The sequence below is a fragment of the Neopelma chrysocephalum genome, unplaced genomic scaffold (genome assembly GCF_003984885.1).
Source record: "Neopelma chrysocephalum unplaced genomic scaffold, ASM398488v2 Primary Assembly neopelma1_84, whole genome shotgun sequence".
Classification (NCBI taxonomy): Eukaryota; Metazoa; Chordata; class Aves; order Passeriformes; family Pipridae; genus Neopelma; species Neopelma chrysocephalum.
Window position 1 is genome coordinate 10,777,058 of NW_020897746.1, and position 26,621 is coordinate 10,803,678.

The following is a 26,621-nucleotide window of genomic DNA, read 5'->3' on the forward strand; positions in this document are numbered from 1 at the left end:
AGCATGGCAAATGGCTCCACTAATCCGGGATTTGTTCTCCTAGAAACTAATTTAATCATACAGTGCCAGCCAGGCTGCTCACGTGGCCCAGGGCGAGAGCAGCCCCCAAATCTCTCGGCCCCCAGTAAGGAGCCATTAGGGGTAAGCCAAGCCCCGCCGCCGCAGCAGAGCTCCTGGGGACCCTAATCCTCTGAAACAGCCCCAGACAGGATCTACTACTTAAAAAAATAATGAAAAAAATAAAATACCTTAAGAGAGATTTGGGGAGAAAGGCCCTGATTAGGCTGGAGCAAACCTGCAATGGTGCCCATGTGGGTGAGTGAGGACCCAGCGCCTGCTGGGGATGGTGAGGAGGTCACAGTCCCATCACCTCATCCCAAAACAGGCAGCACCTCTGCTGGATCCTTCAAAAGCCCTTCCAAACAACTTCTAAGCTTGTGGTATACGAAAGGGAAGTTCACATGCTGCCAACTTCAGCAGAAGCAGCTCTTACTTAAACTAATCTTAATTAAGGATCTCCAGGATAACCCAACATCAATAGCAGGATTCCCCAGGCACGGGAGGACAGCAGCAGCACACGGTAATTGTATCACTCCTCAGGCTCAGTGCTCTTTGGAAAATCAGGATTATTTAAAAAAATAAAAGAACATAAAGAAATTTTTCATTATATCCCCTTTTATTTGCTCTCTGGGCTGTGTTACCACCGGGTCCTCACACTGAGCCCACCCAAGCCCAGCCCAAGTGAGCAGAGCCAGGCCCAGCTCTGTGGAGGGTTTCACAGGGCACCCCCTCAGTGTTCCACTGTTGACACTCCTGTCTCTGGCCAAGTGTAAGCGTTTTTTTCCCCTGGACTGTGGAAAGGTGAAGCAAGGACATCTGCAGCCAAGCAGCATCCAGGCTCCCAGAGCCCTGGCAGCAGCGCTCGCTCTGCAGCAGCTTTAATTTATAACACACTCATGGTAACTTGGAGAAAGGCAGAAATTGGACTCCTAATCCCTAAAATTAAAGAGAATCCAGAAATCACAATTTGGGAGTTTTCTTCCTTCTGAGCTTTCCACCAGACAACTTGTTTCTGGCTTAAGAAAGTTGGCTTTCACAGACGGCCTTAAACAATTATTAAATCCAACACTGACATATGGCTTCATCATCCCAGAGGATCCCAAAAACGCCTTTGGCAGGGGGAAACTCCACCTCCTGGGCAGGCTGGGAGGACTCAGAACTCCCGGGATCCCACACCCCACTGGTCTGTTCGCTTTAGGAGCAGGTCTAGAAACCCCTTTGTGCTTCAAGCACGATGTTCTCCAGGTTAAAACAGAGCCAGGGGTACCTGATCCAGGCCCGGGGAGGGGACCAGGGGCACAGCAGCCCTGCCCCTTCCCCACAGGTGAGTTCTTATCACGGCGGCACCACAAACAGGCCATAAAGGGTTGGGAGGGGACAGCTGTGCCCCAGGTGTGCCCCAGGTGGGGCGGCTCCCTTTCATCTCACCCCCCTGTTCAGCCCAAACCCTGGCAGAGGCCGGAGCGTGGCAGGAAAAAAAACGGGCCAGGCCTTTAGGTGGATGGAGCCCTTGGGAATCTTTTTCCTCCCCGGCATCCTTGGGGCACAGGGAGGCAAGCTGGGCTCTGCTGGCACACACAGCACGGCCCCTGCCCCATCCCAAGGGATTGAGGGTGGCTCCAGGAGGGCACACTCGGCTACGGGAGCCCCACCAGCATTTCACAGGGGAAGGACGTGGCCGTGGGACCGTTCCAGAGGAGTGGAGAAGCCACAGACCTTCCCTGCAGGGCAGAGGTGGGGCGGGGAGGGATGAGTCTCCCACCAGCTCCCAGGGCAGCTGCTCCAACCCTGGCACACAACTCTGACACACAGCAAAGCCCAGGACTCCCCAGCCTTGCCCAGAGAAGCTGTGGCTGCCCCATCCCTGGGAGTGTCCAAGGCCAGGCTGGACAGGGCTTGGAGCAACCTGAGACAGTGGAAGGTGTCCCTGCCCATGGCAGGGGGTGGCACTGGATGGGCTTTAAGGCCCCTTCCAACCCAAACCATTCCATGATTCTATGATGGACATTTGGTCTCTAATTCCTCCATCCTGAGCCAACTGTGCCTCCACAGGGAGGGGGGGACAGTGGGGACACCAAGCACTTGGTCAGCTCTGCTGTGCTGGGCTTGGCTGAGCACCTACCAACAGCCTTCAAGCTTCAGCAGAAGAAAACCCAATAAAATTCAAACAGAACCTTAGAACAAGCAAGAAAAAAAGAATATAAAACACAAAACTACAAAGAGTGGAACCTCCTTTTGCAGCCAGACCCTGCCTTTGAGCAAGCTTTCCGCTGGCATCCCACTGGCCGCAGCAGAAGCACAAGCAGAGGGCAGAAGTTGCCCCAGACTCATCCCTTTCAAGCACCAGGTGCCAGCCCTGCCCCACGAGGGGCTGTGCCAGCACAGCCAGATGTCACACACACCCCTGGGCCGGAGCTGCCCCACGGCCTTGGTGTGCAGTGAGCAAACAGCGGGTTATCTCCCCCGGGCAAACAACGGGGTCATTCAGTGACGGGCTCAGACAATATTTAATTACCCCGAGCGTGGGAAGGGGGCGGCAAGGGGGAGGCACAAACTGCGGGGGGAATTCCGGAGCCGGAGATGAAACGGGAGCTGCGGGGCGGCGCTGACGGGGGAACAGCCAGGTGATAGCCCAGGTGATAGCCCAGTGTTTGCTCAGCCAGCCCAGCTCCTGAGTGGGGTATCCCAGGGTATCCTGAGTGGGAAGGGACTTGCAGGGATCATCCAGCTCTTGGCCCTGTGCAGGACGACCCCAAGAATCCCCCCATGTTCCTGACTTTTTGTCTTGTGTCACAGATCTCTTCCCCTGGGGCCCTTGGGAGAGCAGGGGCTGTGGCTCCCTGGCTGTGCTGTCCCTGCTCAGCACCACTGGGCATCCTCTGCCCAGGACCAGGGGGCTGCAGCAGGGAGTGTCAGAGTGCTTGTCCCTCCAGGAGCAAGGTCTGGCCTTTGCTGGGGCCCAGATATGGTCAGATCCCATGGGAGATGCCGTTTCCCAGCTGGATAGGCAGCGTGGAGTACCAGGATGGCCCTGCCAGCCCTGTGCTTCCCACCAGCCCAGCTCCCCACGGCCCCCCGGGAGGGCACCCACATGCCAGCAGCTCCAAAGCCAGGATGCCTCTCCTCTGCCAGGCAGGAGCTGTGCAGGGACAGGACTCATCTCCTGGGAGGTGGCAGCTCCAGGCTGGAGCAGGGTTTGCTTCTACATCAATTTGATGGATCCAGGAATCTCCAGTGCTGGATCCCCATCTCAGGATCCCCACCTCAGTGGGGCCAACCTTGGACCTGCCCTTTGGGGGGTCTGTTGACACCCTAAAACCTCTCCTGGAATCGTCTCCATCCCCAGGGAAGAGCAGAGGAGGGCACAGCACCAGCACAGGGGCTGCAGGGCCTCCCCATCATCCTTCCTGTGCCCTGCAGAGCCAACACCCCCCAAAGGAGTTTGGAAACCCTGGCACAGCAGGGCCACGGGCACCATCCAGCCACATTCCCGGCAGGAGCTACTGGGTGATTAATCACGGTTACAAGGCTGCACCAGACAGACAGGAATGTGCCACGAAGGGCAAGGAGCACATCAGGGAAAGGTGTTAAAGAGCCCAGCAGGTTGTTTATAACCTGCCATGAACAACTGATTAACCATTAATCCTCTGTTAGCGCTGCTTTATGAGCCAGGGCTCCCCCCAGCAGGGACCCTCCAGCTCTGCAGAGCACCAGAGGCACCTGGGCAAGAAACCCTCGAGCACAGAAGCTCACTGGTGCTGCCCTCACCCCCTGCCCAGCGAGGCTCAACCCCCACGGGCCATTTTGAGGTCAGATTGGAGGTAATCAGTGAAAAAAAAGGCAAGTAATCCCCCCGGTCAGGTGTTTGTCTCAGGGCTGGAGACAGACCATGTCCAAGGGAGGGACCACAGCAGGGTCCTGCTCTAAGGGGGTTTCCTGGTGACATCCCTTTTCAGGTGCCACGCTCCTGACCTCGAGCTTCCCAGCTCCCACCCCTCTGTGAGCAGCACACCTGAGGTCTCCCAGCTCCTTCCTAGCAGCTGGTCCTGGCCCTGGCATGGCACAGAGACCAGCACAGCCTCTCTGCAGCAGCATCCTACAAGGGATGCTCTCAGCAGGCCTCAACTCATTTTAAAGAGAACAAGGAGTGGCTTTGTCAGATGCATTTCCAGAACCTCTCGCTCCAGGGAAGCAGGAGGCAGCTGGGATCCCTTCTGCACATGGGGAGGGGGCTGAGGGAGCTGCTGGGCAGGATTGGAGGTGGGGAACACAGCAAGGGCTTCACGTGGAGTGGGGGAAACCACCCTCCAGCTCCCACCCCCCAGACCCTGCATCCTGCTGTCCTGCAAAAGCTCCCACCTCTCCAGAGCAGCCAAAGCCTCTGGGAACAAGTTCTGGGAGGTGGAGAAAGCAGGTTTTATGAGCACCCAGCCAAGCCCTGGCCAAGAGGGGGAGGTCAGCACAGAGCTCACTCCACCAAGTGCTGGAAGGGATGCCAAGAACCAGCAGCACAAAATGCTCAGGCAGAGCTTTGCCCAAGTGTCCAACCAGGAGATTCCCCAGTGTCTCACACTCCTGCCTTCAGGCTCCTCTGCCCCTGCCCCTTTGGGGTTTTAATTGTACAAACTGGATGCATTAACTATATAAATTGCAATTATTTCCCAGATATCCAGCAACAGCTGTTTCCTCTCACCCGATCCCAAAAGGCTACAAAACTCTCCCAAACTTTCCCACCTCAGAAATGACAAGTTGGACCATTCACCTCCTCACTCAGCACTGCCTGGGACAGAAGGGAAGCCATGGCCACACAGCCCTGCCTGTGCCCAGCTCCAGAGCCAGCCATTCCCACATCCCAGCTGGAAAAACAGCCCGTCCTAAAAACTGACTTCAGGTTTACTTTGTCATAAAAGTCACACACAGAGCTCTGATGTCTCAGCTCAACAGTTTGGGGCAGTTTGAACACAAAGCAGCTGTGACAAATGTCCTGCAAGGGAAAAGGTGCATTTCCACATGGAAAAGTGCAGGGGATTCACAAGGAGCACCCACAGAATGCAACCCTTCTGTGCTCTAAGGTGCCCCCCAGGGCTCTGCAAACACAGAGCTCCAGAGCTGCTCCTTCACCTCCAAGATGTGTCACCACCGAGAGGAACCTGCTCAGAGATTTGCATGAACTTTGCTTGCAAAGATTGGCGGCTTGTCACCCCCATCCCATGGCTTCTCCCACCCCATCCCAGCTCAGTCACGGGGCAAACGTCAGGAAATAAATAAAAAAAAAAATAAAATAAGATGGAAATGTCACCAGGCAAAACTCAAGGAGCAGGAAGCTGTGCTCCAAACATATTTCAAGGGGTTCACAATCACTGTGGAGCCTTTGCTGCTGGAGAGCTGGGATGTCACAGACCCTGAGCTCAGTATCCTGCTCCAGCCAGGAATGTTACACATGGGCTCTTGAGCAACTTAAATGACTTGCAAGTCCCAGCCTTCTTAACCAGGAGGCTTTAGAAAATCCCAGCCCTAATCCTCCTGTGCTCTATGAGCCGCCCTTCCCGTCTGTAAAAAGGGGATAATATCTTCCTGCCCTCGGGAATATCCCTCACACCGGCTTGGAGCTGCTCAGACACTGCCCTGCAGAGCCTGGAACCTGCTGGGCACGGAGCTCTGGGAGGAGCTGCCCCCCCCCAGCACAGCTCCTGCAGCACCTTTCCTGGGACCCCCTTCCCCGGGAGCTCCGGAGTTCATGGAAACGGGAATGCTGCACCCAGAGATATCCCTGTGCCCTCCTCAGGATCAGGAACAGCAATCCAAGGCCGTGGCTCTGCCCCTCTGTCCCAAACACAGCACGGGGCAGGTGACAAGGAGCAGAGGCACCAGCCCAGCCGTGCCAAGAGGGATGGCACAGCCCCCGCTGGGCTCCACCATTCCCTGCATGACTTGGGATAAGTTACTTCCTCCTCCAGAGCCTCAGTTTCCCCTCCTGAACAAGGAAACGGAAGCAAACACCACTTCACCTGCCTGCCCAGGGCAGGGAGCAGCCCCAGGCAGCCAGGGGGTTTAGAGAATCCTTGGAAACCAGGCAGGGAAAGCGTGAGAAAAGCCGGAGCCACCGCGGCTGCCTCTGTGATGAGGAAATCGAGGCTGAGTCAGGGAGTGGGAGCCGCAGTGTTCCCAGGGGCAGGAGCACACAGCAGACACCCAACGGGCTGGTTCCCAAAGAGGCATTCCAGAGGTGATCCCGCAGGGAACAGACAGCGGCACACGGCTAACGGGGACCCTGCACCCCGACATCCCACCAGCAGGGCTGCTGGGAGGGAATTCTGGATCCCTCCCTGCAGGGGGGGGTGGGATGCTCGGGGTACACACACCACACCCACCCTCGGAGTCTCCCGGATGAGCATTCCCAACCCCACGCTCCAAACGAGCTGTTCTATCCCACAGGTGCCTCCTGCAACAGGAGGAAGGGAAAAGCCTGGCTCAGCCCTGCAGAGAGAGTGCTGCCCCTGGGGGGGCACACAGCCCCCCTGCCCTTTGAATCCCTCGTCCCCCTCCCCTGCCCACACCCCCTGGTGCAGCGATATTTGTTATCGCTGCCCGTTTCCTAATCTCCAGCACATGATGCAAGAACAAAACCCAGCACATGAACACCCAGCCACAGAGCAGAGATGTGGGAAAAGTGCCTCCCTGCAGGGAAAAGCGGGATGAGGGCAGCAGCTCGTCCCCCCGGGATGAGCACTGGCAGCAGGGAGGGATGTTAGAGGTGAAAGAAAAACAACTTGCTTGTCCCTGTTTCCCCAGGGACTCGGATGAGTCACTGTCCCACAGCAGAGCCCCCACAGAACTCCCAGGATTCCATCCTTTCGCAGTTTTACTGGAGACAAAGTTAAGAGGATGCTGGGGCGGGTGGAGGAGATCCCACTTTGTGCAGCGAAATCCCTTCTCAGCCCCATCCTTTGCACCCTTTGCTCATTTTAGCGCTTACAAATCTGATCCAAATGCCAACCTGCCCTTTTTCCTCACGGGAAAGGGAATTCCCCTGCAGCCAGGCCAGCCAAGGCTCCTTCCCAAGAGCAGAGAAAAGCCTGGAAGCAAAGGAACTGCAGAAGAGCAGGTCACTAAAAGCCTTTGGAGCCTGATCCAGTTCCTGCAAGTGCAGCAAAGCTTCAAAAGGAAAAGCAAGTGCTGGAGGTTCACAGAATCCCAGAATGATTTGGGTTGGAAAGGACCTTAAAGATCATCCAGTTCCAACCCCCCCTGCCATGGATTTGGTGGCCAAAAGCCACCAGCAGCCCTGGAAGAATGAGGGAAAACAAAGCAGGAAAAAGAGGGAGGGAGGGAGGGGGTGAGTGGGACAGAGAGGAGGGCGAAGGATGGAAAAGGAGGGAAGGATTTGCTGGAAGCCAGATCTACAGCCTGTCCCTGAAACTTCCCACTTGTGTGCCAGGCACTCCCGAATACTAATCAGAAGTGAAAAAATATCAAACAATTAGGAAGGAAAGTCTCTTGGCAGGGTTTCTCCTGGAGATGTCGGGCTGGTTTTGTTTATGAGCTGGAGGAAGTGGTAACCGCTCCTGTTTGTTCTTCGGAAGAAAAGAGAAAGCTCCAGTGTTTTAATTTCTCTGCTGAAAACCCTGGAGATTTGGCCTGAAACGGATCAGAATGGCTGATCTAGATTCACCCTCAGCCTTTTGTTACAAGAAAATATTTTAGTCATTTTCTCCCTCCCCTTCTGCGTGGGGAGAGAAAGGGGCAGTGGATACAAAGCAGGCATTTTTTGTTCCCAGAAAATATCAATGAAAAGAGCATTCCAGAGGCCAAGGGCGCAGCACAGCTCCCGGGGCACGGGAGGTGTCCTTGCTGGGCAGATGCACCCTCAGGAAGGGCAAAGATATAAACTCAAATACTCCTTTTCTTTATGAAGGCAGGTGAGGCAACACACGGAAAGCCTAAATGAAGTTTTTTAGTAAGATTTTTGCCTCTCATTGACACACACGGGGCTGGAAGGAGGAGAGATCCCAGCCAGACACACAGACTTCATTCACCTGAAGGTGCAACTTGCAGCTCATGGAATGCAAAGTCCCTGTAAAAACCCTTCATTTGGGTTGAAGTAGCACTTTGGCAAATCAAACCAGGTTCACTGGGGTTTGTCACAGCAAGCAGAAGGAGCATGGAAGGGGCACAGCACAACAGGGACGGGTCCTGGTGTGAGGAGAAGCAGGTCCCAGGAAAGCCTCAGCACCCAGAGGGGGTGTTGGAGCCCTGAGCAGGGTGAGAACAGAACTGGTGGCTCTGTCCCCAAGGCTCTCAGAGGCCTCTCAAGCACCTCTGCTGGGCAGGCAGCTCGTCCCCAAAGGGAGCAGCCAGAGGACGGACAAACCGTGACACTCCTGGCTTAAAACCTCCCAAAAACTCCAGGCTTTTAGGTGCAGAACCCAAATGGATTCACCATGGAAACCCAGCCCCAGGGCTGGTAGCGCTGCTGGAATGTGCAGTTGGCCCCAGCCATGGAGGAGGGAGCCTGGACAGTGAAACCTTTCAGCGTGAACGGTGCCGAGCAGGCAGTCTGGGGCTGCTCTGCAAGTGCTTCCCGAGGCAGCCAAACCCGCCGGGTTATCCAGAGATAATTCACCCGCTCCCAGACGGAGCCGCTGGAAGCGGAGCCAGACAAGGCTCCCAACCCTCCTGCTCCCGGGGGACTTGGAGAGGGAGAGGCAGAGCAGGAGCTTTCCAAGCTTTTCTCTGGGAGAAGACAGCACATCGAGCCATCCCTGGGTCCTGGGTCAGCCTCCCAGCTCCAGGAATGCCATGGAGGTGACGGGCACAGAGTGTGCTGGAGACAGCAGGGACAGCAGAAGCCTCTGGGTCACACCCCGAGGCACCCAAACATCTCCCAGGGTCCTCCTGCCCCTGCACACACTCCCCGATTCCCAAGCACCCACATTTCCAGGTCATACTCATGGATCAGGAGCTTTTCAGATACAGCCTGAGTATTCCTAAATGCCCGACGCTTTTGGCTAAAAGCAGATGCACAAATGTCATGTTTGTCACCCCAGATCTGCTCCCTCCCCAGCCTCATCCCTCACTGCCTCGACACTCTGCCCCCAGGGTGTCGGGATTCACAGATTCTGGTTCTCTAGAATCACGGAATATCCAGAGCTGGAAGGGACCCACAAGGATCATCAAGTCCAACTCTTGAACAGCTCCCTGCTTTCGGGGCTGGACCTCCACGAGCATCCCAGGAGGTCGGGAATTGCCCTTTACGCGACAGCAGCACCCATTCCCGGGGGGTTCGGATCCCTGTCCCCCAGCCCGGCCGCTCTGGGCGGGCGGTGAAAAGCCACCGGCGAAGCGGAGGAGCGGGGGATGGAGCGGGAATGCCGAGGAGCGGGAATGCCGCGGAGCTCCGCTGCCATCCAGCGGCCGCGGGACCCGCGCTCGGGGCAGCGCCCGCCCCGTCGGTTCGCCGAGAAGCCGCTGACAACCTCCCCCCCCCGCGATTTTTTACACGGCGAACACCGATTTCATTGTTTTCCCCCCTGTATTCCACCTCCTCCGCCTGGTGCTGGAGCAGCCCTGCCCTGTTTAAGCGCGGCTTCCAGGGATGCGGGTTGCTCCATGGGTTTCTCCACACCTTTCTCCCCAACCTTTTCAGCTCAGGGAGCAGAGGGCTGGAGCAACTCTGCTCTGGAGACGGGCAGGGAGAGCTGGGGGTGTTCAGCCTGGAGAAGAAAAGGCTCCGGGGAGACCTGAGAGCCCCTTCCAGGGCCTAAAGGGGCTCCAGGAGAGCTGGAGAGGGACTGGGGACAAGGGATGGAGGGACACGACAAGGGGGAATGGCTTCCCACCGCCAGAGGGCAGGGTTAGATGGGATATTGGGAAGGAATTCCTCCCTGGGATGGCGGGGAGGGGCTGGAATGGAATTCCCAGAGAAGCTGTGGCTGCCCCATCCCTGGAAGCGTCCAAGGCCAGGTTGGACGGGGCTTGGAGCGACCTGGTCTTAGTGGAAGGTGAGCTTTAAGTCCCTCCCCACCCAAACCATCCCGTCCAATTCCATAGGATCCCAAGGATCCCGATCCCGGCCGCTGCCCCCGCTCGCCCCCTGCGGGCCCCGCCCGGCACTGCCGGCCCTGCCCGGGGTCGCCGCTGGGGGTCAGCGCGATCCCGATCCCAATCCCGATCCCGGCGGGATCCAACCCCATCCCGGTGGGATCCGTCATCCCCCGCCCAGAGCGTGCTCCCGAACCCCGGCCGGGATCCAGCATCCCCCAGCCGGGAGATGCTCCCGAGTCCCAGCCAGGATCCAGGATCCAGCACCCCCTTGCCCAGGGGGTGTCCCCTCCCTCCCGGGTGCCCTCGGAAAGGTTGTGCCTCCCCCCACCCCAAACTGAGCCACGGGAAACCGCCCTTCCAAGGGGGACATGTGGCACTTGGGGACGTGGTTTAGCCGGTGCTGGAGGAATGGTTGGACTCAGTGACCTCAGAGAGCTTTTCTGCCCGAAATGATCCTGTGGTTCCCTGAGATGCCGCGGGACAAGGGGCTGAGCGGGGCCGGTCAGTCCCTAAAGCATTTTGGCCGTTTGCCGGTGGGTTTCCCCGGGTCCAAAGCTCAGCTGTCCCCAGCAGCACGGGGCTGCCCTGGAGTGTCCCTCGGGCCACTTGTCCCGGGACACATCCTGCTCTGGGGTGTGCAGGGGCACTGACCTGCAGGGAGTGAGTGATTAGAGGTGAGAAAGAGCCTGAGATAAGGAACACTTCTCAGGCCAGAGGCTTTGCAAGGGATTGCTAAAGATCACGATAAAGAGCTTCTGGTGCCTGCAGCTACAGCTGGACTGCAGTTCATCCTTCCTGCAGGATTTCAAGGCCAGGTCGGATGGGACTCGGAGCAACCTGATCTGCTGGAAGGTGTCCCTGCCCATGGCAGGGGGTGGCACTGGATGGGCTTTGAGGTCCCTTCCAACCCAAACCATTCCATGGTTCTGTGACACAGCTCCCAACAACCACAGGGAATCTCTCAGCAAAAGGGAAAGATGCAAAAACCAAACCCCAGCTCCAAGTACCAGCCTGGCCCCAGGTCACAGCAGCTGGTGCAGAGGAGACCAGCAGCTCTGGGTTGCTTTACATCAGCTCAGGGTAGGAAGTCTCTGCTTTGCCTCAGCACAAGTTGCTCAGCACTGGAATGTGAGCATTCCAAATGTGGAACTACCAGCAGGGTCATGTGCACAATCCCATCCCTCCTGCCTGCACTTCACAGGCAGGGACAGGAGAGGAAGCCAGAGCCTCATGTTGTAAAGGAATGAAGTCAAGTACTTGGTACATTCACATCATCATCGAGGAAAAGCCACAATGCCAAGGGTTTGGGAAGGGACTGAGCTGTAACAGCAGCATTCAGACACAGACAAGGGGAGGAAATCAGAACACCCAGGCTCTGCTCCAGCAGCTGGGAGTCTGCAGTGCAGGAGCACATTCAGCCCCTCAGGTTTGGATTTTCCATCTCTGTTCATCCCGAGAGCACCCAGCTGGCAGAGCCACCTCTGGCAAGAGCAAACACCAGATCCTCCTGGATTTGTGCTCAATAAAATGGACAGCAGCCTTACAGGTCTCTCCTGTGCCCCTGTGCCCACCCTGGCACAGTCCCTGCTCAGCTCCTGCAGGACATTCCACAGCCCCACTGCTCCCAGACGGACACCAGGACAGAGCTCAAGGCCCTGCCAGGCTGCATCAGCCTTCTTGGGCTGACTGCCCACCAGCAGACAAGAGCAGATGAGCCCTGACCAAAAGCAGATATAGATATTTTTAAAAGCCAAGTCTTTGCCAGCAGCAATTTTCCCTTTATTCACGTTTCTGAGTCTCATTCTCACAAAGGAAAGATCACTACAAAGAAAAAAAAAAAAAGACACCTGAGAAAGCAGCCTGGGCAGGGCAAACCACAGCACCTCCTCAATTTAAAGGGTCAGTTCTGTGACCAAAACCCAGCTGGACCCTCCCCAGTTCAGAGCAAAGGGTCATTAGAGCCTTCACAGGGAACAGGGACTGGAGGGGAATGTCCTCCCCAAAACACACAGGGACAAGAGAAGCCAAGTGTCACTGCAGGCCAGAGCCAGGGGAAAGGCAGGACAGCACCACTGGCCAAGGGGCAGGACAGAGGGCTGGTGAGGGCAAAGCCACCTGCCCTGGCCCAGGGATCATCACCTTCTTCCCCAGCCAAGCAGAACCCCCCACGTTTCACCCTCACACATCCCAGCTGCTCCCAACATCACACCAGAAAGTCGACACCACCACAAGTCCCCTCAAAATCCGAAGCCCTGGCACCACTTTCTAGCAGGAAAGGGGATTTTCCAGCACAAGGAGGTTTACACCACCCTCCTCTCCAAAGGGAACCTTTCAGCTCATCTCTGCATCCACCAGGAGCCCCACGGGACCCTCAGGACAAGCCACACGTTGTTCCCAGTGAGCCTGACAAGGCTCCCATGAGCCACCACCACCAACTTCCACAGGCTTAAAAGTCTGGAAAAGCAGCAGGGCTCCCCTTGCCAGGAAAAGAAAGGAAAGCCTGCTGAGGGGCTGCAGCCTTTAACCCCTTTTTTCATTACTCAGCAATAAAACTGCAGGAAGAAAACCCTTATTAGGGATTTCAGGCTCGAATGGTACTAAAATGTTCTTGCTCTGATGGGAACAGGCAGGGGAAGGCAGCTCAGCTGTCAGAAACAAGCCTGTCTGCTCCCACATTCCCTTACAGCAGGTCACTCCATTTGGCATCATTTTCTTAAGTGAGGGAAAATATAATTTTTACAGAAGTCCCACAGGAAGGTGCTTGAAAAAAAATTAAATAAATATATATATATTCCTGACTCACCTAAAAGCAGCAGGATTTGTCCTACACGTGTGCGTGGATTCCTTCCTCCTCCAGAGCCACGATGCCCAGAGCAGCCCAGAAAAAGAGGGGCTGTAAGTGCTGCTTTTCCACATCTGTCCATTGGGAGACACGTCAAAGGCAGTTCCACCCCAGTGATGCCAAAAGCAATAATCCACGGGATCTGGAGAGGAGCAGGGCCTGCAGCCTCCCAGCTGTGCCATTCCCAGCTCCAAACAGAAGGGAGCATCCAAAACCCACGGCAGTCCAGGAGGGTTTATGATGTCAGAGATCCCAGGGCAGGGCAACCATCCAGAGACAAATCCTCCTGGCCCAGGAGCGCTGGTGGAGGGGGAGAAGTCCCAATCCTGCACGTGGTCCTGCTCTGGTCTCCTCATTTCTGGCACAAGGACAGTCCCAGGGCAGTTGTGGCCGATGGAATTTGTCGTTCCTGAAGCGGCAGATGCCAAAACCTGTGGAGAAACAAACGTCAGGATGAGGGACCAGGAGTGACCTCGGTCACTCCAGCACAGCCAGAGCTGCCCCTTGTCTCCAGTTCCTGTTCTCCTGCCAGCCATGGGGCACCTGAGCACATCCCAACGCTGCAAGATATTCCCAAACCCAGCATTAAAACATCCAAAATGAAGGAGTAAGCAAGATTTTTCTTGCTGCAGCTGAGCAGAGAGCACTGGCCACGCTGGTGGCCACATCCCCAGGGAGCAGAGAGCACCTTGCCCAGGTGTCACTGTCCCAGTTGGTCAGCACTGGTCACACTGGTTCCTGACGTGCAGGATTCCGATTTAAATCCGCCCACAGAAAAGAGACAGGGATTTCTTTGCAGGGCACCACGTCTCCTCCACAGGGCAGCAGTGACAAACACAGCAAACAGCCACAGGGCTCAGAAAGGTGACAATTCCCAAGCTGAATTCCCTCCTGCAGCAGCCTCCGGAGGGAACCAGCCCCTGCAGCAGCGCTGAGCCCCCCGGGGGCTGAAAGGATCTGCTGAAGATGTGTCCAAGCACAGACCCCCAACAACCCCAGCAGAGAGCCCAGGACAGGAGCAGCATCTTCCTCCCTGCACCCCTCTAACCCAAACCCCGGGAAGCCAAGGACTCGCTGGCAGAGGGAGCAGGGACCCCTCTGCCCCGAGAGCGGTGGGCACACGGATGGGCCAGCGCTTTTTGGGGGAGGGTTTTGACGTCCTGCCCCGTGCCAGGGCCCTGCAGAGCCCCTCCCGTGTGCTCCGGGATGCACAGGAGCACAGCCCCTGCCCTGCCTCGTTAGGGCGCCGCTGCTCCCCCGGCACAAAGTCCGTATTTGTTTCCCCGCAGGGGTGGAAATAAAGGGGGTTTTGTGTTTTCTTCCTCTTCTCTTCGCGGGCTGGAGTGAGTTTATTTGACACTCCAGCACTCTTTGTGAGCTGAGTGCCCGAGGATAAATGCTACCCTTAAGAGTTACTTGGCGTTAGACAGAGGGACCCTCTTCAGAGGAGAATGGGGGCTTGTTGGGATGGGGTGGGAGGGGGCACGGGGAGGGGGGCTCCGAGGAGCGCCCGGGCAGCCCTCATAGAAGGGTCTCTGTCCTGGGCTCACAATAGAGCGAATTCTTAAAGATACCGGGAGCTGAAAGGAAGGAAGGAACTTTCCTCCTTTTAAAAGGGATTTTCGGGAACAATTGAAGAAGCTTTAAAAAGGGGATCATTATTTCCCATCCAGTCCGCTGGGCTGGGAAGCTCTGCCTCCCTCCCTCCCCCCCCTCGAGCCCCGGGCTGGGGAGGTCTGACATGTTCCACTGGGACACTCCAAGAGGTTGGATGATGGTCACTGGCCAGTTTATTGAGGAACTGCCCAGGCCCTCGAGCAGGGGGTGCCTCATCCTTCTCCTCCCTCCCACAGGTGCCACTTCCATGAGCCACCTTCTCCTGCCTCCAGGTCCTCCTGCCTTGGAAGGAATAAGGTGCAGAGAAGGGATTATCCCAGGAACACCGGCTCAAACACCCACTCATGGACCAGGTGGAGCAGGATGTCACCACCCACCCTGGAGGGACACAGGAACAACTGTCCCCTGGAGACACCAAACAAATCCATGCAGACAGAGGATGGCACATCCATGGGGTGCAGAGAGCCCTGCCAGCCTGCTCCAGGTGAGCAGCTCTTCCTGCCCAGCTGATGGAGGGTTTTCTGCACACACTCAGTGTTACACAGAGCAGGAAGAGGAGTTAAACCAAAGCAGTTTGGCTGCTGAGCTTCACCTCCAGCTCAGCACCACCCCGGACCCCACCCACTGCCAGGGTGACTGGGACCAGCTCCCACCACCCTCATGTCCAGCCAGGCAGGACCCTCCTGCCCACACCCCCCAAGGCTGCACTGCAGCATTTCTGGCACCTCACAGCAACCCCAGCCCAGGTGCCAACACTGTCCCACCCCACAGTGAGCCCTGCTCCTCACACTGTCACTCCAGAGGTGTGTGAGGACCTCACCCACAGGCTCCCTCATTCCCTCTTCACTTCCACTTGCTGAGGAGATGCTGGAAACAAATGCAGAACCAAGTCCAGGGTGGTGCTGGCCATGAGGGAAACCTGCTAAAGCTCATCCACACCCCCAGCAGGGAGGGGACCTGCGCTCCACGGTCTGGAAGTGCAGAGAAGCTCCTGGGAGCTTTAATTCCCAGAGTTCAGTCCCAAATTCACTGCATCCCTGGCCATCCAGGTCCAGAGTGAACCAAGCTGCCTCTTGGTGTCACTGGCAGCCCAGGAGCAGGTTCCTGTCCCTCCAGAGACACCCTACCTGGAGCTGTGCCAGTGCCAGCACTGAGCTCATCTGCAGGGAACGAGGATGGGCAGGGGAGAACCTCACCCAGCACAAACACCCTCATCACCCAGCCTGCAGATCCTAAAGGGACCTTCGCTGCACCTCCTGCCTGCCGGGGTGAGCCCACACACCACAAAGGAACATTCTGGCACATCCTGGCCTGAAATCCTCGTTTAAAGGACCAGCAGAGGAGCTGGGGGAAAACCCAGTGACAGCAGTGAGGGCACAGCCACCCAGAGTGGGAATGATGTGACACTGACCCCGGACAGGACACACTTGAGGAGTCCAGGGCAGCCTCCAAAGCCAGTCTGAAGCTCCTGTGTGGTAGCAGGCAAAATCTTTTTGGCCCTGGTGATCAAGTCACGCTGCCAGAGAGGTTCAAGGTTGCCTTAGGCTGAGCTTTACTCAGCACAGAGTCATCTCTGCTCCCTGACAAGACCAGGGAAGGTTTTCCTGCAGCCATACAAGACAGATGACAGCTTTGATCCCCTCCCAGGGAGAAAAAGCAGGAATAAAACCCCAGAGGGATCAGCTTTATAAAACTCCTGACTAGACAACATTTGCTCCTGATACAAAACCCATTCTGAGGGAGGTGGAGTTTTTTTGGTGGTTTTTTTTCAGGAAAGCTGCACAACCACCCAGGGATCAAACACATTTATTTAAAGGCTTAGGTTTTAGCCCTCAAAAAACATCTGTGGCTTGGCAGAAAGAGGAGCCAATTGAATTTTGAAAATGTTACCTTCTTAGGGCACGGGGTGCAGCACAACCCTGGGGCCGAGGGCCCTCACACCTCATCAGCTCTGGGTGGGAGAATCACACCCACAGATGAACCTGAGGTGAGAACAACTGCCCTGCCCACACTCACCCCACTCCTCCTGCTCCAGGGAAGCACTGCCTGCAGTTCAGGTGCTGCCACAGAGGGGGGGAAAAACCCAAAAGCAAGAAAGGGGGAAACCCTGGAGCTCTGAGAAGGCTGAGAGCAGGACACAGAGCCACACTGAGCACGGGCTCTGCCTCCAGGGACTAATAAGGCAGCGCACTGTAAACCCTAATCCTGTGTTAAGAGCTTTCATCAAAAAGGAACAGTATTTATTAGGGAGTTATAGGAGGCAATAAAAGTGTTTTCATGCAGTGTTTATACTAACACGGGGGACTTTCTGCTTGCATTTGCCCCTTGGTTTTTGTTTTAAATACATCTTTCTGATGAAATGAGCCCTTCTGAACAAGGCCACTCTTTGTAATGCAGTTCTAACTTTCTGGCCCGGCCGAGGCAACTGGCAGAGCCCTGGGCTTTTCTTGCCCTCTCTTTTGTTGCTTTGCTTTTCTGTTCAAAGTTCAAACAAGCCAAAAAGCCCCCCAGCAGGCTGCATTGTGCTCCTGGCATTATCCCCCCCGTTGTCCAGGGCTCAGGGAGCTGCAGGGAGGGCGGTGGGTGTGGCCCAAAACGTTTGATCTCCAAAAGTTTAAGGCACTCCGAGATCACTTCTCGCACAGAAGAACCCCCAGAAAGAGGAACTTGAGTCCAAAACTGTCTAGATCTGAGCCAGCTGCTACTAAAAGTCACCAAGACGTGATGCTGCTGGATCAAATATATTCACAACCAGGCACAAGAGGAATGCACACCAAAATCCAGCCCTCAGAAGAGCCAGGTCGGAGGCCAGGGCTTCCAGATGTCACAGCTGTGCTTCACTGCAGGCAGAAGCATCCCAAAAACAGCCAGGACCCAGCCCCAGGTCACAACATGCCCCAAGTCCTCTGTAACACTGAGCCCGAGCCAGGCAGGTGTAGCTGAGTCTGGTTCAGAGCCCACTGAACCCCCATTAGATGGACTTTAATTTCCAGCTGGTCCTCAAACAGTGACAGTGTGACCATCCCTTATCCCAGCCTGCCTTAGGGCATCCCTGCTTTTCCAGCCCAGGAGGGGTGAATCCACCTTCCCCAGGTTGCAGCTCCAGCACAGCCATTCCACAGGGCTCTGGGGAGATCCTTTCCCAAGGGGACCAGCCCAGGAGAAGCCCCAGCTCAGTGCCTCCAGACTGGGTCCTGGCAACCTCCCAGAGCTGTGGGTTGAGCCCATTGGGGTTGTTTCCCCCATGGCTCCTGTCTCTGCTGGCTCTGGACTCGGACAGCACAGATTTCCTGGCTCAGCAGGGGCAGAGCAGGGACACTCCTCTCCCAGTTCCCGGGGCAGGAGAAGCACCTGCAGCACCAGCACCTCCAGCTCCTGTAGCTGAACCTGCCAGAGCACCTGAGTCCCACAGAGAGAGCCACTAGTGCCTGCTGCCCCCACCCCACACCTCCCCCACCCCACCCCAGCCTTCCCCAGAGCAACATCCCTCCCACCCTGGGACACCCCACGACAGGAACACCCCCGGCCGTGGAATGACTTCCCCTCCTCCTGCCAGCACAAGAAATGGGGTTGCCTTTCTCTTCATACACGTTGTGCTTGCAAAGCACCTTCACACTTCAGCTGGGAGCCTTTTCCCACCACAAAACTGGTATCCCCACAGTCAGAGGGGCTGCAGAGTGACCCCACTGCCTTTCAACAACACCCCAAAAAGGGTTTATCACTGGCTCATCAAGCAAAGCTTGAAGGGTGCCACATCTCAGACCACCTTTTGTTTGAGACACCTGAACGTGGAGAGCAGCTGGGAAACCCTCACAAAAAGCAAGTCCCGGCAGATCTGCTTCTTTTTGCAGCAAAGCCTTTGAAAAGGAGAGCACAAAAACATTGCAGCCCCCTCTGCCCCACAGTGTCTCCCCACATCAGTGGCTCTAACTCACCACAGGTGTTGAACTCCACACCTGTGGGAGGGATTGAGGTGACCCAGGAAGATTTTTTTTCCCCCTCCAACCAAATTCTCCAGGGAAATGAGAAAGGTGATGTCCTGAAAACATCACCTGCCTGACAGCAGAGGAGGACGGTGTCCTTGTGAACCCTGCTCCAGCCTCCAAGCTGGAATCTCCCCTTCACAACACCAGGCAGCTTCTTCCCAAGGCCTGAGTCACCAGCCCTCTCCCCCCCACTTCCCTCCCACCAGCTGTGACCGTGATTATAAAAAGATGTCTCAATTAGCAAGAGCTGAGCAATTCCTGCAGCCTCCAAACCCTTCGGAGGAAACACATTCCAAGCCAGCAAAGAGCAACACTAACAATGTCTGGGCAATAAAAGCTTCTCTTGTTTATATCAAAGCAACCTCAAACATCCTTTTCCCCAAACAGGCATCGCTGGCCCTGCACAGGGCTCAGAATCTGCAAGGGCTGGTGTTCTCCTGCTGCCGGGTCCCTGAGAGCAGACAGCACTCATTTCTGTGTGTGTTGTTGGTTGCAGGTCTAGACTGGTGTGGTCTTTTTGTTGTAGCGAGCAAAATAAGGGAGTCATTCATATTTTTCCAGAATTCACACAGAAGTGCTCTTGTGCATCACAGACACCCTGAATCACCAGTGTCCCTCACTCCCGGGCTCGCACGGGCCAGCACCGAGGCTGGGGAGACCCCTCGGACCCCAGCAGAGGAGGGGAGGGGGTTTTGAGGGGTTTTATACATTGCCCATCATCCCGGCCGGGCACCTGCCCCGGGGCGAGGTATTCCCACGGCAGGGGAAGGGAAAAGCCGCGTGTGTTTTTCCCTAAAGAAACCCCGAAACCCCCGTTAAAAATAAACAAACAAACCAAAAACAAAACCACCGAAAACAACGAATCAAAAGAGCGGCCACACGGTTTTCCCAGGAGGGAACAGGAGCTCTCCCCGCTCCCCAGGACCGGCTCCCGCCCCGAACGAGGAGCATCCCCCGGCCGGAGCCCCTCGCCCCCGGGAAGGGGGAACGCTCGGGAGCCGGTGGGACACAAAGGCGATGGTACGGGAGGGGAGGCACCGGGGGCCGGCACCGGGGGGGGGCCCGCAGCGCCCCAGCTCAGCCCCCCCGCGCAGGGACCCCCGGAGCGCACCCGCAGCCCCCGGGGCCGCCCCGCGTTTAACGGGACCGGTGGGAGCAAGTGCGGGGCGGAGGAGCCTCCGTGCCCACCCCGGCCCGACCCCCCGAGCCCAGCGGGGCACCCACCTCCACCTCCGCATCCACCTCCGAGCCGCGTCTCGCCGGAACAGCCCCGGGGCTGCGGGTCCCCCGGCGCGGGAGCGGCACCATCCTCCTCCTCCTCTTCCATATCCTCCTTCTCCAAATCCACATCCCGCTCCAGGGGGGCGGGCACGGCCCCGCTCCCATCGGGAATACCCCCGGGGGTGCCGGTGCAGGAGCCCGGGATGCGGGACCGGAGCTGCTCCCCCGCGGCCGGGGATGCTCCGACTACGGCTGCCGGGCCATTCCCCCTTATATAGCCCCGGGGCGGCGGGCGGGCGGCGCGGCTTCACGGGACTTGTAGTTCCTCCCCCCGGCCCGGAGCCGCCTCCCTCCGTCGGTCTGTCCCTCCCTCCTTCCCTCCGTCCGGCCCGCGCGGGGAGGGGAGGGCGCGGGCGGAGGGGGGAGAGGACCCGGGGGAGTGGTGGGGGGCAGGATTGGGGGTGGTTTCGCTCTTCAGCGGGACCTCGTTGCTCTGTGCCATCCAGTGGGGGAAGAGCCGGTGGTTTTGCCTGGAAAAGCCCGGTTTTTCCCGGGACTCCGGGAGCCGCATCCCTGGCACAGCCAGTCCGACGCCAAACCGGCCCCTAAACTGCCGGTAAATGAGTAACCGCACCAAAACCTCAGCGCAGAGACCGAGGGCTTCAATTGTCCCGTGTATTGGTTATTGTTTAGTTTAATTATTGTCCCAATTATTAATTTAACTTAATTATTAACCCATCCGTGGAATGAATGAGCAATTAACTGTGCTGTTAACTCAGGGGCTCATTTAAGGCCCTGAGTTCTCCCAGGCACACTCGGTCCAGGCAGAGTCTCGTCCCACAGGTTTCCCTGCTGCTCCATGAACCCCACGTGCTTTGGGAAATGTCCCAAAGGGGACACGAGGCACAAGGACAGTGGCAGCCACCCATGACCCTCCCTCCAGTCACAGCCCCTCTGCCACAGGGACAACTGGACTGTGGCAGGGCAGAGGGTGCAGAAGGTGCTGGTCGGGGGGGGGAAGATCCTGCACAACCCTCATCCAGTTGGATGCTGGGCTTGGCTCCAGGTGGGCAGTGTCCCACCCCACCATCTGCACAGGGACAGGGACACGGATCCAGCGTCTTCCCACCTGCACCGGGGCAGGATTGGCCCTCCCTCGCTCAGAAGAGCTGATGAAGTGAAACCACAGAGGTTTTCTAGGACAAGTGAGCGAGGGGGGCTGAGGCAGCAAGAGGGAAAGTGGAGGGGAAGGAAAAAAAAACCCTCCTGGCAGGTTTTCAGGGCCCGAAGCCGGAGTGGAAATGCTTCCCTTCCCTTAATTGCTTCGAGACCAGATGAATTTCTTGAAGAAACCGCAACTGAAAAGCTGCACAAATCACATTGTTGTGCTTGTGTTGGCTGCCTGCTTAAGGAGGGAAAAGGTCATCGTTTATGGTATATTAAAAAGAAAAAAAAAGCCATATTTCAGTGCTGTGCAGGAGGGGGTTGTGCTGCTTTTTCATACCCACGTTCTGGAAATTAAAACCTGTTTGGCAAGAGCCAGAACACAACTCGCAGTGAGGAGCTGAGCTGGGGGAATGCACTGGGGGGGGGGGCTCTGCTGCAGCCCCCCTGTGTCCCCCCAAGCCACCCTGCCCCATCCCTGTCCCTTGGCTGGTGGGGTGATGCCCATGTGGAGGAGCAGGGCTCCAAGTGCAGCTCCCATGGGATTCACCATCCCACTGGTGCCAGCCCAGCACAAGTCTCTGCAGCTTCAGGGCCCAAGAGGGTGAAGCACCATCTGTCTGACAATCCTTCCCTGTTGGGAAGGGGCAGGGAAAGTCTTGATTCCAGCCTCTGGGAGCTCCACTGGTTTTATTCAAGCACAGAAATTTGGCTGCTCTCTTTCCCTCCCTTTTCTCACCTGCCAGTAAAATGATGGAGCTTATTTTGCCCTGAAAGTGTCCAAGGCCAGGTTGGACGGGGCGTGGAGCAACCTGGGCCAGTGGGAGGTGTCCCTGCACATGGCAAGGATGTGGAAAGAGATGATCTTGAAGGTCCCTTCCAACCCAAACCATAATAATGCTTTGCACCAGCACCAAAATTGGCAGCTCCGAGGCTGGTCTGAGGAAGGAATTGCAATGGAAAGCTGCACTTTTCCTTCCCAGAAGAGCCTGACATTGATTTATGGGATGCTCCCAGCCCTGGTTTTGCAAGCCCATGAGGTGGTGGTGGAAGGTGTTGGGGATGCTGTGCTGGTGCCAGGTGAGGCAGCAGCACCTGCTCTGCACACCCAGACACTGCAAAGGCAAACACAGACGTTGTTTTTAGGTGATAGTCGTGCCCCCCCTCCCCAGCTCCTTGTGAGAGGACAGCATTCCTGTCTCACATTCCTCAGCCACTGCTGAGACGGGGAGGGGAGACCCGAGCCAGAGGAAAAAGCACCAAGTTTTAATGAGGAGCCTGGGCTGGGGTGTGTGGGCAGGGAGGGGGCAGGATTGCCCATAAAGCAAGATAAAGTGTGTGTGGATCAGGGAACAGGGGCAATTACACAAGAGCCTGTGGATGTCAGAATGTCAACCAGATGTTTCCAAGGCGTGGAAAATCAGTGGTTTCCCAACAGATCCAATTGGAGCAGCTGAAAGCATCCTTTATCCCACGGGGGCAGGGACCTGCAGCACTCCATGGAGAGGAGGACAGGGGGGTTTGGTCCAAGGGCTCCTGAACACAGAATCACAGGATTTTAGGTTGGAAAACACCTCCAAGATCATCAAACCCAACCTTTAAATATCAAGTCCAACACGGGGCAGGACTGTGGCCGCTGGGTCCGGTGACTCCGAGCTCTGTGAAAGCTTTTCAGGAGAGGAAATCCTCAGTGCAAATGGAGAGGGAAGAGGGTTTTGCTGGAGAGGGAAGTTCTGCCCCTTGCTCCAGGGCTGGCTCTGGGGCTCTGTGTCACAGCTGGTTGAGAGACCACCAGGAGGATGGACAGGCACTGGTTCTCCTCCAGAAGAATATCCTTGAGACATGGAATTGCCTGGAAGAACTGACTCCTCCAGGCAAACAGGGAAAGCACTGGGGAGCCATGGGAGCCCTGCTCTGACCCACAGCAGCACAGGAAGGGGGGAAAACTGCTTATTCCTGTGAAAGCTGTGTTGGTCCAGACACCTCTGTGGGAGCACAGTTGGGTTCACGGCCCCAGGTCGTGTTGCTTTTACCACACCAGCTCAGGAGTGGCACATCTATAAACTTCACCCTGCAACTCGCTGTTCATTTTTACCAAAAGAAACAACAACAACAAAAAAAAGCATTTAGTGATTGATGGGCACCAGCACTGGCAAAATAAAGAGATCAGGGAAGGGTGAGCTGGGAATGAGTTCCCACAGGACAGCTGTTCCCAGGGCCTGGCCAGCACAGTAACCTCTGAAAGTCCTCTGACCTGCAAATACCCTCCCCAAACCAGTTAAATATATATAAATATATTGAAATATGGAAACAAAAAGCTTTTTATTTCGTGTGCTGGGAGTGCCAAGTGCCTGCAGGAGCCAATAAAGAACTGTTGCTCCAGGGAACGGGGAGCTGCGTGTCAGGTAAAACACAAACAGCCTGAAGCCTTACCCAAAAACTTGAGCCAATCCCAGAATTTAAAAAAGAAAACAACCACCAAACTCAAAAGCTGAGGTTTTGTAAAAGAGGAGGAAAAGTGTGGTTATGTGTTTTTAGTTTTTGCCCCGTCCTGGATCCCAGCCTGGACCACAGGCGTGTGCCGGCCGGGCCCGGGGAAGGAGGAGCTGCTCCAGCTGCAAGAGCAGTGGGAAACATCTTCAGAGGGACCTGGAGCAAAGCTGAGAGGCTGCAGGGATGGCAGAGCCTTGGGAAACATTCCTGCCCCCTGCACAGGCTGAAAGCCTGAGGGGCTGAGGGCTCTGGGGTGCACAGGCAGCCCCAGGGCAGTGCAGGGGCACAGCACACGAGGGGTTTGTTCCAGAGCAGGAATCTCAGTGCCATCACTAGTCCTGATGTCTGAGCTCTACAACCCCCTGAAGGGAGGTTGTGGTGAGGTGGGAGTCGGGCTCTGCTCTCAGGTAACGAGGGACAGGATAAGAGGAAGCAGCCACAAGTTGTGCCGGGGTGGTTCAGGTTGGATGCTGGGGAAAATTTCCTCACTGCAAGATTGGTCAAGCATTGGAACAGGCTGTCCAGAGTCACCATCCTAGGAAGTTCTCAGAAAACAAGTAGATGTGGCACTTTGTGATGTGGTTTAGTTGACACAGAGGTGTTCAGTCAAAGGTTGGACTCCTTGACCTTGGAGGTCTTCTCCAACCTCAGTGATTCTGTGATTCCATGAGAGATGTCATGGGATGGACAGGAGATGCCCATCCTGCTCCCCAAGCCATGCCAGGGGTCAGAGGGGCTGCCCAGGACCCCAGAGCCAGGCTGAGGGCACAGCACTGAGGGCACAGCAACGATGCCCAAGTGTGTCTGCAGGGACAGGAGCAGGGACGGTGACCTGAGCCCCCTGGGGACATTCCCTGCTCATTGGGAGGCTCCCCAGCCCACAGACAAGCCCTGCACTCCCCCCACAGCCCCTGTGAGGGGCTCACCTGCCACGAGACACCCAAAGACTGACAGAGAATTAAGGGAACAACAAAGGACCTAAAGAATTACGGAGCCACAGAGAGAGGGAGAGACATCCCAAGACAACCAGGAGCAGGTTTGGTACCTGCTCCCTCAACTCCCTGCCTGCTCCCAACATCCCTTCCCACCCTCCATGGGCTTCCCAGCACGTGGGGAGGAAAAAGCCAGGGCAGGTATGAGAAAAGGCACATCCGTCACCTGTTTGCTCAGTGACACGAGCAGAGCAGGGAAGAGGTTTAAATGCCATGGCCAAGGTCACCCAGGACTCTGGGACACAGGACTCGCCCAGCCCATCAGCCAGGCACCCCAGGGAAGGCAAAACAGCCTTAGCCCCGAGGGCAACTGTCAGATAACACCCCCAAAACCTCCATAAAACAGAAGCAAAGGAAGGGACCAGGTAAAATTATGACCCACAAGAGCCAAATCTGCTCTGCACTGGGAGAAGGACAAAGGAAACCCCCACTCCTGCGACACCAACCCCACGGCAGGGTCTATATGGGCTGTGTGTTTTAGCCTTAAGTTACTTAAAAAGAGCTTTAAAGCCAAAACACTGTTAGAAAGTACATTGTGTGCTCCGCTGGGAAGATAAATTCATTATTTCGGCTTGAAAAGGTGACTCATCCAACATCTATTCTGAAAAGGCATAAAAACACACACACACACGCAGCGAGATTTTCGAGGAGGGCAGTGATTTAGTGTCTCTTTCTTTCTCTCCCCACACTTCTTGCCTCCTGCACAAGGATCTATTGAGAAGCTGCAGAACAAACGTTCCCTTATGCAGCTCCAAAAAAGTCTCCGTCAGTTTGTCTGAGACAGCTGCCTCCGAGCACACTATGGTTACTCATTAACCGGGGCTCCCAGGGCACGGGAAGGAGGAATAAACTTAATAGACCCTAAACCAGAGGCAAGGGGAAAAAAAAAAAAAACAACAACCCAGCAAAGCAAATAAATACATCAGGTGTCCTGGAAAATAAAGTGGGGAAAAAAACAGGTGGCACCGGGAGCACCTCCAAGGCAGAGGGTCCGGCTGCGATGGGCTACGGGAGCAGGAGGGGACAATGACACCGAGGGGAAACGTATGGGGACAAAAGGGAAAGATTATTAAAGGGAAAGAGAAGAAAGAGAGGGGACAGAGAGGCACTTGTGTTCCGCGGTGCTTTATGTGCCCGGGGTGCCGGGGAGGGATTACTTCACTTCATTCCCGCGAAGTTGCCCGGCTCTGGAGGGATTCATTCCCTCTCCCCCCACCTCCCCCCCGGCACGTTTTGCATGAGAATGAGGGGCTGCTTTGGCTGGGGAGCGTTTTCCAGGGGGTCAGTCCACTCCCGAGGCCTCCCTGCTGCCAGGAGAGCCGGTGGGTGAAAGTGTCCTGGCAGGAGAGGTGGGAGCTCTCCTCTCCTCCTGCCTCCTCCTTGGGTTCCCCCTCCCAGCCCCGAGGAGCAGGGCTGGTTCTCCCGCTGGATCTCCAGGATGAGATCCCCACCCTGTGCCTTCATCCCTCACCTTCCCCACACACAGATTCTGGGGAGAAAGACATCCAAGGAATCAGAGAATAGTTTAGGTCGGAGAAGCCCCCTAAGACCCTCAAGTCCAACTGCTCCCCACGGGCCACTCACCCGTGTCCCCAGGTGCCACAGCCACAGCCTTCTAAATCCCTCCAGGAATGGGGACTCCACCCTGCCCTGGGCAGCCTGTGCCAGGGCTGCACAGCCCTTCTCATGAGGAAATTTTTCCTAATATCCAATCTAAACCTCCCCTGGCACAGCTTGAGGCCGGTTCCCCGGGGCCTGTCGCTTGTTACCTGGGAGAAGACTCCGATGCCTGCCCGGCTCCGGCCTCCTGCCAGGGATCTGTAGAGCTCATGGGCTCATCCATGGCAAGGCAGGGGGGTCACTGCCTGCTGAGAGCCAGTGTGTCCCCAGATTGTGCCCCCAAATGCCCGGGGACACCAGGCAGCATCGCTGTCCCTTCTCTGCCGAGGAGCCCTCCCTGCCCAGCTCACAGGAGAGGAAATGTCTGGTGCCACCTGACATCTCCGTGAGATCCTGATGGAGAGGGATAATTAGAGTTGTAATAAAAAGCTGAATACAGCTGTGAACAAGGGCAGTAAATCAGCCCTGCCTGCCCTCCAGAGCTGCTCTGAGGAGCCACGGCCAGGACTGATCCTCTGTTTTCTGTTTGCCCAACACACTCTCCCGGAGATAAAAGGGGGGGTAAGGGACTGTAATTATCTC

The 26,621-nt window shown here is 56.4% G+C and overlaps 1 protein-coding gene and 1 long non-coding RNA gene across 3 annotated transcripts in view; one reads left to right on the top strand and one right to left on the bottom strand.

Annotated features, from left to right (window-relative positions):
* The window catches only part of LOC113971458, a 54,056-nt gene that overhangs the window by 24,681 nt on the left and 2,754 nt on the right, over positions 1-26,621 (bottom strand). Inside the window, exons 1-2 of one of the 2 annotated variants that reach the window (XM_027691423.1) lie at positions 19,774-20,002; positions 12,908-13,377 (exon numbers count right to left, since the gene is read on the bottom strand). In XM_027691423.1, the coding sequence (XP_027547224.1) occupies positions 12,908-13,377; positions 19,774-19,935 (632 nt within the window). In that variant the 5' untranslated portion in view covers positions 19,936-20,002. Of the gene's footprint in view, positions 1-12,907; positions 13,378-19,773; positions 20,003-26,621 lie in introns of those variants that run through there. The other variant, XR_003535555.1, reaches the window with a different exon arrangement.
* LOC113971462 lies at positions 11,062-11,645 on the top strand. Its single transcript, XR_003535560.1, has 2 exons — positions 11,062-11,184; positions 11,306-11,645. It is a non-coding gene; the product is annotated as an uncharacterized LOC113971462 (long non-coding RNA).